We start from the raw sequence: 16,583 nt of genomic DNA on the forward strand, positions 1-16,583 counted from the left end.
TTGAAGTTTGAAAATATATCATAAAGTTTTAAGATGATTTCATGTTTTCTCTGATTATCATGCAGTCAAATCTTTCCCTTGTTAAGACGTGTTTTACTACTCGTATGTTCTTCTCCACTACAATCTACCAAAGTAAAGGCAAAAAGTGCAGTTCTGTCTTGTATATTTATTTCATATCAGTTTTCATATAGACGTAAGGAAAAATATGTTAGGTAACCAGCTAAACATTTCCATGGCAACAATCTTTTCATGTAATCACTGCTGGAAACTAAGTAAATAAGTATAATTCCAAAAATAACAACTACCTATTCCTTTTATAATCTGGATCTGCTGGGTCCACAAGCTCAAGTTTCAGCTTCTCAAAATCTAATTTATGTTTCAATAAAAATGAATTTGCACGCAGAAAAATGTAATGAAAACATGTTTTAGTACTAATTTAACATAAAAACTAAATGAAAATAGCTGTGAATAACTAATAAAACATCTCAGGTTGATGAAATCTCTGCTTTCAAAAGCATAACTGACCAGCTATACACCTGTGATATAGCTTGATAACTAAGAAGCTTGAGTCAAACTGCCTGTATTTTGTTTTCAAATGTTACAGATCTTTCTTCAGGGGCAATTTCCAAAGTTGTGCTGCTGGAGGAAAACTGCACGAGAAGCCAAAACTTCAACTTCGGGAGTTGTGATTGGCTGTGGCGATTTGACAGCTACAGGTGAAGCGATGAGGTGGAGCTCTGGGAAGTCGCTCTAACGCGCCTTCACTACTAATGACTCCGATACCTTGCAGTGGGTGGAGCTTATTGGGATGCCCACATTTGATGCAACAAGCACTGTTAGCGCACTCATTACTTCAATGCAAAATCCGCTGTGAAGATAGATGAGTAGAGAGACACACAGAGAAAGATGGAGAGGTAAAAAAAAAGTGGAAAACAGGAAGAGGTGTGACAGGCGGGATCTGGGGGTGGGGGGAGGAAGGCTGATGGTGGGAGTTTGAGGGAGGAGGGGGGAGGGAATTCTGCTTGCAGCCAAGAGCCAACGGGAGGGTTGGACGACCCCATACACCAAACCATGCCAGTGCTGACAGGGCAACATAGAAGAGAGAGTTGGTGGAGATGAGGATGAGACACCATGTTGATGGGGAAGGGGGCAGGAGGAGGACTGAGGACCAGAGGGGTCCAGTTTCTTGTTCCAGTTTGGATGTGATGTTCCTGAAAAAGAAAACAGGGGAGAGGGGCTGCACACTGCTGCTCGGGGCTCTCTGCAGACAGCTGGACACAGCTAGAACAATCTGATTGTCTTTTTATACAGCGTAAAGATTGATGGGGATTGTCAGATCAAGAAAATTAAAGGGTAATTCTGATTTGTCACAGCATAGATGTTATTTACATACTTACGGCAACCATTTCTGATAATAATGCTGCTATTGTGCTCACCAAAATAACAGCCAGATTCTGGGAAAAGAGCACCATTACACAGTTCTTCAGCTAAAAAAGCTCCCCTTTAACTAATGCCAACTACATATTTGATAGAGACCTGAAAGAGTTGGGAACAGAAGCATAGATTAAATGATTTTTTGATTAAAAACTTAGCTATTTTTAGGCCTCATGAGCAGTGCCTCGCAGACTGTAGACAGCCCAGACAACCTTCAAATATAAGGCAGATATATGACCCGAGAGATGAAAACCAGGGCAAATAAAATGCTCTAAAACTTAAAAAGCCTCCTAACATGAGTGCACTGTAATATTGAAAGATGACTCTGATAAACCATTTATTAGCTCATATCATCGCTGTCTTGGGGGCTGGACAGACAAAGGAGATCATTTAGAGAGATTTAAGCGAGAAAATTAAAGCGTGATTGTAAAATCAGGGCTATGAAATCAAGTGACATATGCTCCTCCGGATTCCTTGTGGAAACTCCCTCATTTGTCTAAAAACATGCCGCACAGCAACACTTTGTTGTAACAATGGTGCCATTTTCCCAGATCACAGCAGTGAATTTAGCTTGTAATATGCTGAAATAATTGTCAGAAATGACGGCCAAAGCTTGTAAAGGAGGTTTAATAAACTGGAATTATCCTTTTCTGTCACAATAATATGAACTCTGTCTTTCTGTATGTGATGGAATACAGTTTATTGAGGTGAACTAGCAAAAAACCTGATTCCATGACAGAATGCTTGGCAAAAATAGAAAAGTGTGGCTATTTTCTACAGATATGGGCCAAAGGGGTGTGTTAGCTCCAGCCCGGTGCCCTGGGAGGCAGTGTGAGCTCCTCGCCCCCCTGGAGAGGCCTGGAGGGGAGCTGTGGAGAGGCCAGCGGGAGGGCCGCTCAGTCATACCTTGCAGTGTGTGGTACTGACAGGGATTCCGATATTGGAAGCCAACACGACTGTGAGTGCAGAAGCCAGTTCAATAGTGAATCCACTGTGAGAGGAGGGGAGGGAAGGGGGGGAGGAAAGAGAGATTCTTCATTGTCATGTCTGGGACGTTGCTGCTGGTGGCACACGGTCTCACCAGCGTCCACATTTAACCACAGCAGAGCATGCAACAGTTGCTTGATCAGCAGTAATCTCATGCACGCACACACACACATATTAAAAGACAGCATTTCTTTCAGGGTCTAAATGTCAGTAGGTAGTTCATAAAGAGCGGACTCTGTGGGTGTGCTTCTGCAGCGCCTCACGCTTACTAGGAGACATTTTCTCTGAAGTCATGTCCCGTTTCCAGAATATTATTCACACTTTGTCACCAGATCAGCAGATGCACTAGAAGAGAAAATCATTGAGAAAGAAAAAAAAAACCTTTCCCCACATCCCAACACAAGCGACCGGCCACTTATGTGCGACAGGAAACCAAGCTTTGGAATTAAGCAACAAAAACAGCAAGAGACAGAGACAAATGAAACTACTGGAAGCTCTTTCATTTGAATTACTTATTAGATAAAAAGCAGCAGCCACCAAAGTTCTGGGGGCACAGACTGCAGTTGTTTATTTGGTCCATGTGATGCAATCGGCAAAATGTCGTTCTGGTCGCTGTTGTGGTGTTCATGAACAGCCAGAGCCAATTTTCTTTCACAGCAGTGTTCTAATGAATCGACCTGAGCCAGCGTTGAACACACCTATTTGTAAATGGACACTTGCCTTTATAGTGTGTGTAAAAATATTTAAGACGGCATAGGTGAGGAAATAGTTCAGACACTGACCAGGCAACTGCAGCGCAAGTCCAGTCAAAATGTCCAAATATTATCGAAATCTTAAAGTGCAATATCCATAAAGCAGGAGCTTCAATTTTTCAACATGCCATTTAAATGAAGCACTGTGATGCTGCAGAGATGCTCTATATTATGAATCATATCCTATAGACATAAGAGAACATATTTGTTAGGTACAGAACGCAGCAAAAAAATAGAAATGTCATCTATTTCTATTTTTTAAATTAGTTTTATTTTTAATTATTTATTGTTCATTTTATTCTCCTTCATGTTTTACTTATTTATTTTACCTATTTACTACTATTATCATTTTTAGCCTTGTGCTGGTGATTTCACCCTCTATTTTCTTTTATTCCACTTGTTCTTATTTGGATGTAGCATTTTAATATTTTATCTGGTGGTGTTGTATTCATTTATTTTGAAAATCTTATACGATGTTCAGTGTTACTCCTGAGTGCCCATCTTTTTTTTTGGTGTCTTGCCGGTTCGTAAATTCGGTTTTTAAAAGATGCTATAGAAATAAAGTAATTATTAAGATTAAGACTATCATTACTAGATGCAAAAAAATGCATTTCCACTAAAATCTTGACCTGTACTCAGTATATGTCAAAATAGTCGCATGTCACTCCCATTTCTCTTGTGATTTTGTGTGAGATCGCTACTGAATGCAATGCAGCAATGACAAAAATACACCAAAAAACATTCACCACAAAGAAATGGGTTTGTTTGTGAAACTCTACTAGTAAAACTTGGCTGATCCAGGTACATCTGCAGAGGTCAATTTCTGTGGTGGTTCAGCAGGAAAACTGGCCAGAATGATGGAACTCCATATTTCAGCTATAAAAACTGTTTTCACTGCTTTGGTACGTTGGACTTTTCAGGTGTTTTTGTTCTTGCTCAAATAAACTGCAGACACACAGCTATACACACACTTTCCTGTCCTGGTCCCAAACAAACTTCTTTGTCAGACTGGATGCATGGAAACAGACACTGGAGGGGGGAAAAAAAGAGCCTTTCTAACAGTGAACCAGCGTGAATTTGTCTTTGGGTGCTGGCAAGAAGACTAAGCCGGTGATGGAAGGAGGAGATTAAGAAAGAAAAGAGGCACACAAAGAGAGAGGGGCCAATGAAGAAAGAGGGAAAAATAATGAGACGGCGTGAGAGCAACTGAGGGACTTTGGAAAGCTTTAGAGGTGAGAAGGTGATAAAAAACAAGATGGAATGAAGCAGTGAGGACAAAGATCAGAAGAACTGAGGAAGATGGTTGATTGAAAATAGAGATTTACAGGAGGACAGAGGGAAGGAGCAAAGTGTAGGAGAAGGAGTCGTGCTGGCGTCCCTCCCTGACAGACCCAGGTTCCCACTGCGCCCCTCCTGCCCGACTTCTCTTCATTCAGAATGCCAAACAACTTCCTGTAACCCTGTGTGATGTTCCTGCCAGGCAACACTGCACACACACACTGTCAAAACAAAAAAGAACTAGCTGGAACAATTAGACCTCAGTGTGCCTGCATGCATGCTCACGCACACTTACTGTAGATTCTCCTCACAGCAGCAACCTGCAGGCACCGAGCTCGGCTTCCTTTACACACAAACAACCCTGAGCTTCGCACACAATCACACACACAAATGCACACTCTTCGGCTAATGCGTAGGAAGACGGGAGGACAGCGAGACACAGAGAGTAAGACGGAGATCGAAGTCAAGGACAGAGGAGCAGCAGCGAGCCGTTAAGGATGCGTGATGTCGGCTGCTTAGGTTGTTGGACAAAGTGCGCCCCGGGGCTTTATCTGCTGCGGTCCAAAAGGCTATTCATTTATTTAGAATGATTATGTAACAAGTTAAAAGGTCAGAGGGAAAAAAATAGAGCGTACCATTTTTATTTCACTACCTATGCAAAGAGCCACTACAGAGGCAAATATTCCAGAATTATTTCTAGCCAAGTTTATGTTCACGTAGGAGTGAAGAATGACTGCCAGAATAATAATTAGTAGCTGTTCAACACTGGGATCATGACTTCTCACCAAACTGTTTCGCTGTTAAGAGGGAAAACATCCCTTAACTTTTAAATGTGCATCCTACTACGCATGCAACCGACATAGAAAATGCAAACGCAACACTCTGCAGTACAGAGATTTCCTTGATTCCTCATACAAATTTACTGCCCCTAACGACGGAGCGCTTGAGGTGACTCAGCAGGCTATAAATGCTGCAGGATGTTTATGCCTTTTGCTGCCTGCATAGCGTGGAATATCATTTCAGCTGCTCATTTCAATTCTGCTGTAGTGCATTTAAGTACTTACCAAGGAGGCTGCAGCGCTGGAGGAGCTTGTTTGTGTCAGCATGTTGAAGCTCTTTGGAGCGAGTGAAACCAAGCATGTTGTTCACCTCTGCTACAAACGTGCACACACACACACACACACACCTTTGCACTCACTCTACCTGCGAGGCGGCGCTCTCACCTTGAGGGGGTGATGGGAGTCAGGTCCTTCCCCATCGTCTGGATGACGCGACGACCCCAAACCCACAGGCCGGCGCAGATGCCTATGCCCCCGTAAAACAGCAGCCAGATAGGAGTGGCGGCGTCCTGCATCACGCCTCCCTGGTCGTAAATCATCCACAGTGCCACCAAGGGCCCGATGGCATTGCTGCAAAGATGAGACAATACATAGTAACTTCTTTTAGCTGCCCCGATATATGTGTTGCAGAAGCTGGTTTCTCAATTTCTTGCTGGAAAAAAATAGTTGCATGTGATTTTACTTACATTGAAGCCTTCAGATACAACTAAACAGTAGGGATAGACCACTTATCTGCCTGGCCGATTATTGTGCTGATATTTGGCATTTTTTCTACTATCTGTACCGGAAGATTGTTAGCCAATTATTGATAAATTAAAGGTGCTACTTCAGGTCGATGCAGCCTCCTCTCTCTGTCTGTCGTCACTCTGTCTCTCAAGCAGAAATGGCAAAAACTGAACAACAAAAAACAGGAAATTAGCTCCTCTCACAGTGGTTAAGGCTATGCTAATGGCTAGCAGCTAAATTCAAAGGAAGCCACAGATTATCCTGAAAACAGAGTCTGGAAAACAGAGGGATAATACTTTAAGATACGGATCTTAGTGTGCAATAAAAATATTGAAAATGAAGAAAATAGAGAAGAAAAGCAGACATAACCGCAGGAAGACAAACTGATTAATCTCAGTTGAGAGCATCCTAATTTAATCTCTCCAACTTCTATTTTACATATTCAGTTGTAGCTACACTTATTAATGAAGAAGCCTAGGTATGAATGACGGGGTCCCTGCTATGAAAACATTACACGCAATGGATCCCGGTTCCAAATATCGGTTATCAACCTTTCTTGATTACCAATAATAGGCATCGGCCCTGAAAAACCCATATCGATCGAGAAATTAGGGAGACTCTTCTACATGCACTCTGGGTCATTTCAGTTGCTTTTCTGTTATGCAAGCAGCAGGAGGCAGCACCTGACATCGTTGCCTCCGTGGGCGAAGGAGCCGAAGCAGGCGGTGAGGATCTGCAGGAAGTGGAAGAGCAGGAACACCTCGGGCTTGTCCTTCTCCTCGTGATCCTCCTCTGCCAAGTCATCCAGAGGCACCGGCGCCGGAGCTCCTTCTTCGTCCACCCCCTCCAGCTCCGTGGCCAGCTTCATCTCCACCCCGCCCTCCTCCGCCTCAATCTCAGCCTCGGCCACGGCGTTGCAGTACGACGAGTAGCTATCGTAGCGTACCCTCTTCTTGGAGTAGGACACGCTGTTGCTCCTGCCGCCTCCTTCGCCCACCAGCTTTTCACTGTCCTCCCGGGATTCTTGGCGCATGAGCGGCTGGACCGGCATGCCGCATATCGCCGCCGTGTAGCAGGTGTAGCTGTTGTTGCGGCGCAGCAGGCGGTAGTTGTTGTCCGGAGGGCCGGCGTTGGAGCCCGAGCGGTCGCTGTCGTCCATGCGGCCCAGGTGGATTTTGTGAAGCAGGTCTTTGTACAGACCCGAGTCTTTGTGCACGGTGTGGTACACCTGGCCGTCGCTGCGCATGTGGCCGTCGAAGCTGAAGCTGCCGTTAGAGATGGGCGACTTGAGGCAGCCGTTGGTCATCGAGTGGGTCCGACCTGGAAGAAAGAAGATGGAGAAGAGGGTGAGGAAAGTTTGGGATGACTGAGTGGTTCAATCACCATTAATGTCACAGTTCTGCTACACCCTTATTTCTTCTTAATATCCTGACTTATCAAAAGTCATATTTACCCTCTGAACTCAAAACTTGCCAGCAGGAGAAAAATCATCTAAATTACACCAGTTATGAGAGCCACAAACTGTAAGGACAGAGAGAATTGTTGGATTTTCAAATTTGCGACAGTACTTGAACTCATCATGTGTGACTTTTAAGCCTGAAACTAATACCATCCATCCATTATCTATACACCGCTTAATCCTCATCGTGGAGTCTATCCCAGCTGACTTGAGGCGAATTCAGGGGACACCCTGGACAGGTCGCAAGTTTGTCACAGGGCTACATATACAAACAATCACTCTCACATTCACACCTGCGGGCAATTTAGAATAATCAATTAACCTCAGCATATTGTTGGACTGTGGGAGGAAGCCGGAGTACCCGGAGAAACACAGGGAGAACATGCAAACTCCATGCAGAAAGATCCCGGAAAGGCCGGGATGCAAACCAAGGCGAAAGTGCTAACCACCACGCCACTGTGCTGCCCCTGAAACTAAGACATTTAATCCAAATTATTTTATTGTACATCTGTCATTTGAAAAAAATCACCAAAATGTAGCTGTTTGCAGTAACCAGATTCTATAAAGAACTAAAGTTCTGCACATTTTGGTGCAACTGAAAATCCACATGTAACAACCTACAAAATATAGATAATTGAAAGACACGTGTTTTACAATATGTATGAGTATAACTAGTGAGAACCAAGTTGCCCATGATTCTTTTATTGTATAATGTTGTGCTTACTCAGTCAATGTATTTTCAAGGTGTTTGAGTGATATGTTGTAAGCCAATAGGGTTTTCAGTAAAGCTGCATACCTTCAACAAAGGCAGCTTAACTGAATGTGTCAACAGTCAGACAGTTTTAACAGTTCAATGTTCAGGTGTGTGTGTGTGTGTGTGTGTCTATGTCTGTGTGTGTGTTCACAATGTTACCAACTGCTTGGGGTTTATGTTTATCGTTGGGGCCCTTAGTTGGTACACAAATAAAACAAACGCTCTTTCAATCCTTTGATAGGAAAAACAACCATGTCAGTGCCTCAGACAGCTAATTCATTCTGTTAAATATTAAATGTGTTATTGTTATACATGTTATTTGGTTGACCTGCATATTTCATATTACTGGAGTTTAGTAATATTTAGACATGTGTTACTTGTTTCTGGTGAAATACAATTGTAGCTCATCGATTTTTGAGTTAAGTAGTTCCACAGTGGAGGCTATTATTATTCTTTGTAGATTTTGCCTCTTATAATAAGGTCGACTTAAACAAGGGGATTTAGCCAATTCACCATCATCTGCTAAGCACTCAGGATCCTGTTTTTAAGACTAAAATAGTAATCTAGCCTAATAAAATGCTTCCAACGCCAGGAAGGGGTTAAACACAACTAACTCAGCTGGGACCAACAGGCACATGATAAAAGTTCAGGGCCTTCTCGGCTGAACTGCAGGCTGTGCTTAAACACAGCACATGGGAGACAGATCTGGAAACAAATGTATGATGAAAGCAGGAGAACATCTATAGTATATAAGAGTCACTACTGTGGTGGGCACTTGGGAAAATGTTGCACATGTTGATTCCAGGCTTTTTAATTAACTTATATGTTATGTTGCACAAAAGACTATTTTGAGTTTGCTCCACTTCTAGCCACATTTGTGCTGTTTCCATAGAGGTGCAGGACGATATATTGAGGTGAAAAATGAGCCTACAGTGAGTAAAAATGTGACATTAGCAAATAAAACACCCCAAAACTCGGCTTTTAGTCAGTGTTTTAGTCTCTGTACTGGTACATCTCAAACCTGTGATATTTTTTTGAAAAATACAATTTCACAGTTTTACCATACACCCTGCCATTTGGCAGGACGGTGCCTCCATTGGCCAGGTTGGTGAGCTCTCCGCTGGAGTCTCGGGTGCTTCGTTCGCTGCTGCCTCCGGTGAGCGGCAGCACAGCCTCGTCTGTCCCTTTGGCCCCCGGCAGCTCTTTAAAGACGGGGCTCTCCTCCTCCTCTTCAGGGATCTTGTCCAAGCTCTCATCAGAAATCCTTGACAGAGCCTGTTCCTTCTTTAAACGACCTGGAAGAAATGAAGGGATGGAGGTTGACGGAGACACAACAATCAGATGAAACCTCTTAACAAAGCTCGTTAGCAGGATCTTATATACTAACATATATGACAAGAATGTCACAACTATATTTCCATGCCAGGCTTATATTCTTCTGATTTACAGTGTGATAGAGAAGCATAAAAATTCAAATGCTGCTTGAAAAGACTGAAGTTATCTGGATGATTTCCATTTAGGGCAAGCTGAAGAATTCAGGACAGGAGTTTTGCAAGTGGAATGCTAATTTGGCACGAAGGTCATAATTTTTTTTTCCAATTTAATTTTCCATGCCTTCTTGTTGAAACTGTGTTGTCCGTCTGTGCTAATATAAACACTAATCAACCAGGAAAAACACTGTTGCCTGGCAATGAAAAGACAAAACTATGCATAAACATTCCACAAACACATAGAGCCATCAGCTGATCCAAACTAATCCCAGCACTGATGCACTTGATGCCCCCTTCAATCCTCAAAGACCCCAGTGCAAACACAGAAACAATCTCCACCGTCACCTGTTTCACTTTGACGGACGCCGTAATATCCGATAATATCACCTTTAATCCTCACAAGCATTCAGAGGTCGTGACACATTTAGCAACAGTTCAAGTTGGAGAAATTTAAAAAATCTATTTTAAGCCCTGATGAGGTTATTGCCTCTGGAACACGCTCACATATTAACCTTAATTTTCATTTTAATACCGCAAAACTACAAGGTGTATCACTTTGAATTTATTCATGGCCTTCCAGACATGTGGATTAAGAGCCTGTATCTTTGTCTGTTAATTGTTGCAGAAATTCTTATTTATTTTGCAGACTTGTTGTCCACTATTCTCTCAGATATCCCACCTACTACTCTTTCCACAGTTTTATTTTTACATCTCATGAGTTTTACAGCATTGTCTGCTTTGCTGCAAGCTACTTGTCCCATTAGGCAAACAGTTCCTAACCTTCATCTGAAAGCTTTATTCACTGCAGGCCACGATCTTGACCCATTTTGTGTGGCCAAGTTGCTGTGTGTCCAAAAATCTAAGTAACTGGAACACTACAGAGTTCACAGGGTTTTTTTTTTTTTTTTTGAATGGCTTTAGTGGCTAGAACAAGGGAACACATCCGATGGCATCCGTTGTTTGGTGTCAGAGCACAGCCTGCCTAACAACAGGAAGGGGCTCTGTTGTCCAGCCTCGGGCTGAGCTTTCAGATGGTGGGAGAAAGAGCAAACACACATGCAGATACCTACTTGCTATTTTTCTCCTCATCCAAGGACAGACAAAGAACCAGACCAGAGCTGCACACACCAGCGATCCAGCTAAAGTGATGAGAAAGATGGCCCACACCGGTAGCATCTCTAACCCGAGCACTGCAGTAAATGAAAACACACACGGGGAAGAAAAGAAATCACATCTTGCAAGTAGTTTCAAAGTCATGTCGCACTTTCAAACGGAATTTGGAGCGAGCAAATGACATTGGCGCCGTCGCCCGTTAAGATCCAGATGATAATTTGATGGTACGTTGGTGTCAGACGGATAAACGGAGATAATGTCACTATTAATGGAAGGAGGAACTTACATGGGGCTCCAGTGTACATGATGGAGAATGTGTTGATCCCGATGGTGGAGGCGTAGAAGAGGGGCAGCGCTCGCAGGCCGTTCGGGACGGAGTCATCCTGTGAAGCAAACAACGCACAGATGTGATGATCAAACACGACTGAATCATTATTTATTAACTTGAGTTGAATTTCATTGAGATTTGCTTAGTGTTACAGCTTAACAACATGCTCCAAGACAAAGATCTCCCCACTGATTATGCATCATCCTGAGCAGCTGTCTTCAAGTATAAACAGGCAGAATAGGTCAAGACGAGGTAAAATTAGATCACTTTCAGGGCACTTGCTTTATTGTGTCAGAGCAGGTGCCCAAAACTGTGATCATCAAGTGTGAACGGGGGACACTGATTGATTCAATTGACAATTTGGAGCTTAAGCAGCACAGTAGTGAAGTTTAAAAGGTTATAATCTGACATGGTTTGCTACACAGAACAGTCTGAGGAAAAGTGTTTGGAAAAGGGCAGCCACTTTCAAGAAATACTTGATGAAGCGTCTATTATTATCTATCATTGGCTAACACACAACTAAAGCTCAACTGGAGCTGCTAGTAGCTTCTCAAAAGACGCTGGTTTGTCCAATTAGTTGTGGATTTGGGGAAACAAATGCATAGTCTGCAGCCTGGTAAGATGGATTCTCTCGTGATCACAATCTTGTCAGATCTTTCAAGAAATCAGCGGCCTTGCAAGACAACTCTGATTTTGTATAAATGAGGCTCTTTTCAGACATGTGACATGCAAAATTCCTGGCTCTATCAGTCTATTAAAGTCATTTTTACTAAGTCCTAAGTACTTTTTAGTGCTTCAGTGAATAGTTTTTGTGCCAGAAATAATTTCTGTTCAGTGTTAGATGCTGGTTCTTGATTATGGTTACAGTTATTACCTGCAAAGAATCAATAGTGTATCTATCTCTCTGCAAACAGCCGAAGGCAACAAGCTGAACTTCATGTTATGTTTTTGTCAAAACCTGAATAACAGTGTTTGTTGACTTTTTATTCTGACCTGTTATAGTCTGTCCTTGTTGCAGTGAAGTTGTATTTTTTATGGATATTTCCGTTTGTAACAGATGTGAAATTGTAGAACAAAGTGAAGAGAGAGGTGTTTTGGTTTTTTGGCATGAAAACTGTGTCCTTTGAGCTCTCTGTGAGATCTGTGGACCAATATTTGGTGCGGAAATGTGCAAAAAGCCTTTTTCTGAATTGCTTGCACCTTTCTGTTAATGAGACAGCATGCAGTTTAGACTTGTGAACAGATGCTGTCAAATCAACAGAAAGAACTGCTTGTCCAAAAGAGGTTTTGTTGTGCCTTTTTTTTTTTGTTTTATGCAGTCAACTAATAAAATAACAACTTACTACTGAGGTCAGAAGTTCAGCTCAGGTCAATTCAAAGGAGTGGAAATGTTGAAAACAAAACTAGACGTGCATCAGTTCATTCTTACGCAATGTGTGGTTTGCTATCATTAAAAGTTTGATATGAAATACGACCAACTTTGGAGGTGAAAGTCTCACCTCTACAAACTAAATCTGGACTAATTTCACTGAACTAACAAATCTCGACCGAGGAAACATATGACCGAGAGATCCATATTTTGACTAAGCTGATGCAAATAGCCTGCAGAGACAGAAGTGAACTCATCCTGAATTTGACCCGTTTATGCAGTAACTCCAGTTTAAATGACGAACCGTCCTGTGAGTCATTCATACATAATCCTGTAGTCGTGACCTTAGGATGATCTGCAACACTTTCCTGTTCCTCGTCTGCCAGAGATTGCCCGTTACGTAACAACAGATCTGCGGGTGTTGCCAAATCAAATGGATTTTATCTGCGCTGAGGTTCTTTGGACGAGTCGTGTGTACACGTGTATGTCTGCTGATAAGTTCTAGTATCTAAACTCGACAACTAACTCGCACTGCAAATGAAACAGTTGCACGGCAGCGAGCCAAAGTTATATACTGACACAATTCAGAACACTCCTTGTGTTCCAGCAGCTAGAATTTGAGGCTGAAAACTCAAAAATGTCTCATTTTAAAACCCAGAAATACATAAAATACTAACGAATTCAAAGGAGACTACTGTGCTTGTCGGCATTTGTGTGTGTGTGTGTGTGTGTGTGTGTGTGTGTGTGTGTGTGTGTGTGTGTGTGTGTGTGTGTGTGTGTGGGTGAAAAACTGTAACTGTGCAGTGATGCAATCCCACCTTGTTGAGGATGAAGTGTCTGATGAGCATGAAGAGGAGTCCAGACATGAGTCCAGAGAGCAGGGGAGAGATGAACCATGATGCCACTGGAGTAGGAGGAAAAAACGCAGTCAGAGAAACAGCAACACTTGTGAAAAAGCATGAATCACTCATAATCAGAAAAGATGCAGTGTGTTTGCTTGTTCTTTGTTCCTTACTCTTTCTAGAATGACTCTAGGAAGAAAAGGTCCGAATTTACAGCTAACAAGTGTAAGTAGAGGAAGTAACAACCTGTTTCTTTCTCTATCTGAGGTCCAGAGAGATTTTATTTTGCCTTAAAGCAGCTTAACGGTGGTCTACCGAGGCTCCTAATGGAGGAGAAATTGGTTTCTGTGTCTCCTCTAAAATAAATTACTTGCTGTGCAAATTGGCCGAGGGAGTCATCCAAGCTGACAACAAAATCTGATGACTACTGTTTATGAGTTTCTGAGCTAAAAACCTTCCTGATGTCAAACTGCACCGGTGCTGTACTGGAATTATCTCAGTGTGGTTTATGCTCTGTCAGGTTTCAACAGAGAAGTGGTAGTTAGGTGGATAAAAAAAATGACATTTTGTTTAAAAAAACGGAGGTGTTCTAATGATATAAACACTGTAGAGACACACACACACACACACACACACACACACACACACACACACACACACACACACACACACACACACACACACACACACACACACACACACACACACACACACACACACACACACACACACACACACACACACACACACACACACACACACACACACACAGAGACACAAATCCTTACCGATCTTAACAAGCTGCATCCACTGTACGCCCTTTGTGCCGATGGCAACCATGGAGAAGCCGATGGTAGCACCAACAATGCAGTGAGTCCCGGAGATGGGCAGTTTGAGGAAGGAGGCGATTAGCTGCCAGACTGCTGACCCTGTGACCAAAAGAGGGAAACAACTTTCAGACGGTCTCATATTTAACCAGCCGCCGTTTTCCATAAAAAAAAAATGTAGTTCTGGAACAAAAAGTTTGTGTTACTGTTTTTTGTTTACTTCACCAAACTAAAGGCTTTCAAAATGACATGTGTGACATCTTAAGTGCAGGTCAGAGTGCTTTCTAAAATTCTAAATCACTGCTTTAGCTTTCCTTTGTTTACATAAGTTGGCACAAATAACCCGGCGCTTTACGTTTCAGTATAATCTGAAAACTACCGAGACATTATCCTCTATCACCACAGAGTAGTTTACAAGGAAGTCATAAAAAAATATCCACACAGGTACAGTATAAACATCCCTATAAAAAGAGCTTGGATCTGAAATGGCTAAATGGCATACAGTAATTGCAGCGCTTTCAACATGTGGGATTATAGATCTTTGATGAGGGACTATTTGGAGATGCTCGCCTGCAAGTCTGCTGCAGGAATGACAGAGAATAATGATTCATTCATCAACGCATCATTAGAAAAATCACAGAGGATCGGCCGAGACAACAATTTCACTTATTTTTGCTGTTCTTGGACATCAGAGTCCAATATTTGATGAATGGATAATCAGACCTCAGTGTGTCGTTGTCAAGTTGTATTTTGTTCAGAGTCCTAAATTAGACAGCAGCACATAAACTGGATTAAAATCTGTGAACTCTAGTGAAACATTAAAACATACTGAACGTGGATAGAGCTACAACATTTAATCAAATAGCTGTCAACTATTAAATTCATCACCTTTGACTCATTGGTTTAAGATTTTTTTTAAGGAAAAAATGTCAAAATTCTCTGATTCCAGCTTTGGAAATGTAAATAGTTTCTAGTTTCTTTACTTTTATATGCAGTAAACTGAGTATCTTTGGTTTATGGACAAAACACGACACATACTCTCAGGTTTAAGGAACAACTGTTCACTATTTTTCATCATTTTCTGACATTTTATAGACCAAATAAATAATCAATTGATCTAGAGAATCAAGTATCAAGTTTTTTTTTAAAGAAAAAAATGTCAAAATTCTCTGATTCCAGCTTCAGAAATATAAATAATTTCTAGTTTCTTTGTTTTTCTATGCAATAAACTGAATATCTTTGGGTTGTGGACAAGATATGACACAAGTTTAAGGAACAAATGAACACTATTTTTCTGCATTTTCTGATATTTTATAGACCAAACAACTACTCAATTGATCAAGAGAATCAAGTATCAAGTTTTTTAAGGAAAAACCGGAAAATTTTGTGATTCCAGCTCCTTAAATATAAATAATGTCTGGTTTCTTTACTCCTCTGTGACAGTAAACTGAATTTATTTCAATTGTGGACAAAACAAAGCAGAATCTTGTAGTTTAGGAAATACTGTTAAACAGTTTTTTTTGACATTTTATAGAACAAACAACTAATCAAGTGATAATGAAAATCAAGTATTAAGCATTTTTTAATGGAATAAACGCTAACATTCTCTAATTCCAGTTTCTAAATTATAAATAATGTCTGGTTTCTTTACTTCTCTGTGATGATCAACTGAATATATTTCAGTTGTGGACAAAACAAAACATAATCTTGGAGTTTAGGAAACACTGTTAAACAATTTTCACCATTTTCTGACATTTTATAGACCAAACAACTAATCAACTGATAAAGAAAATTAAGTATCAAGTATTTTTCCACAGAATAAACATTAAAATTCTGTAATTCCAGGTCTCTTAAAGAAAAATTATTTCTGGTTTTTTACTTCTCCATGACGGTAAACTGAATATATTTTACTTGTGGACAAAAGACACCACCTTGGAGTAAAGGAAACACTGATCAACAATTATTATTTTCGGACATTTTGAAGAACTGACAACTAAACAATTGATTGAGATAAAAATCAACATGCAAACTGACAATAAAAACAATCTTTAGCTGCAGCCCTAAACACATTACGGTGTAAACCACATGGGTGCAAATCACAGTTTGATTTCCAGATGCCTGGACAGTTTCCTGCTCTTTTTCCCTATGTTTCCTGTCCATCTCCACCATAACTATTAAATAAAGGCATAAAATCTCCCAAAAAATATATTTTTAAAGGAAAAAATTAACCACTAAAACTAGTGTACACAACAGAAGTATATTCATATCAATTCAAGAAGTTCAAACTTCATGTAATTCTGTACAAACAATGTGCCCATTACAAATGTTTCCTGTTGGAGATCAAGGAAAAACTGTTCAATGTTTCCCCAACATTCGCTGGTGGCA

General features: G+C 41.2%; 1 protein-coding gene across 7 annotated transcripts in view; it reads right to left on the reverse strand.

The window, feature by feature from the left end:
• Window positions 1-16,583, reverse strand: part of slc20a2 (solute carrier family 20 member 2) — a 56,901-nt gene that overhangs the window by 8,121 nt on the left and 32,197 nt on the right. For 5 of the 7 annotated variants that reach the window (XM_023288640.3, XM_023288644.3, XM_023288645.3 and 2 more), the window contains exons 3-10: window positions 14,160-14,300; window positions 13,348-13,433; window positions 11,119-11,215; window positions 10,790-10,909; window positions 9,291-9,524; window positions 6,700-7,336; window positions 5,675-5,860; window positions 2,341-2,425 (exon numbers count right to left, since the gene is read on the reverse strand). In XM_023288640.3, coding sequence (XP_023144408.1) covers window positions 2,341-2,425; window positions 5,675-5,860; window positions 6,700-7,336; window positions 9,291-9,524; window positions 10,790-10,909; window positions 11,119-11,215; window positions 13,348-13,433; window positions 14,160-14,300 — 1,586 coding nt within the window. Of the gene's footprint in view, window positions 1-783; window positions 869-2,340; window positions 2,426-5,674; window positions 5,861-6,699; window positions 7,337-9,290; window positions 9,525-10,789; window positions 10,910-11,118; window positions 11,216-13,347; window positions 13,434-14,159; window positions 14,301-16,583 lie in introns of all 7 variants that reach the window. The other 2 variants (XM_023288641.3, XM_035956505.2) reach the window with 2 other exon arrangements.

Source organism: Amphiprion ocellaris, chromosome 6 (genome assembly GCF_022539595.1).
Source record: "Amphiprion ocellaris isolate individual 3 ecotype Okinawa chromosome 6, ASM2253959v1, whole genome shotgun sequence".
Lineage (NCBI taxonomy): Eukaryota > Metazoa > Chordata > Actinopteri > Pomacentridae > Amphiprion > Amphiprion ocellaris.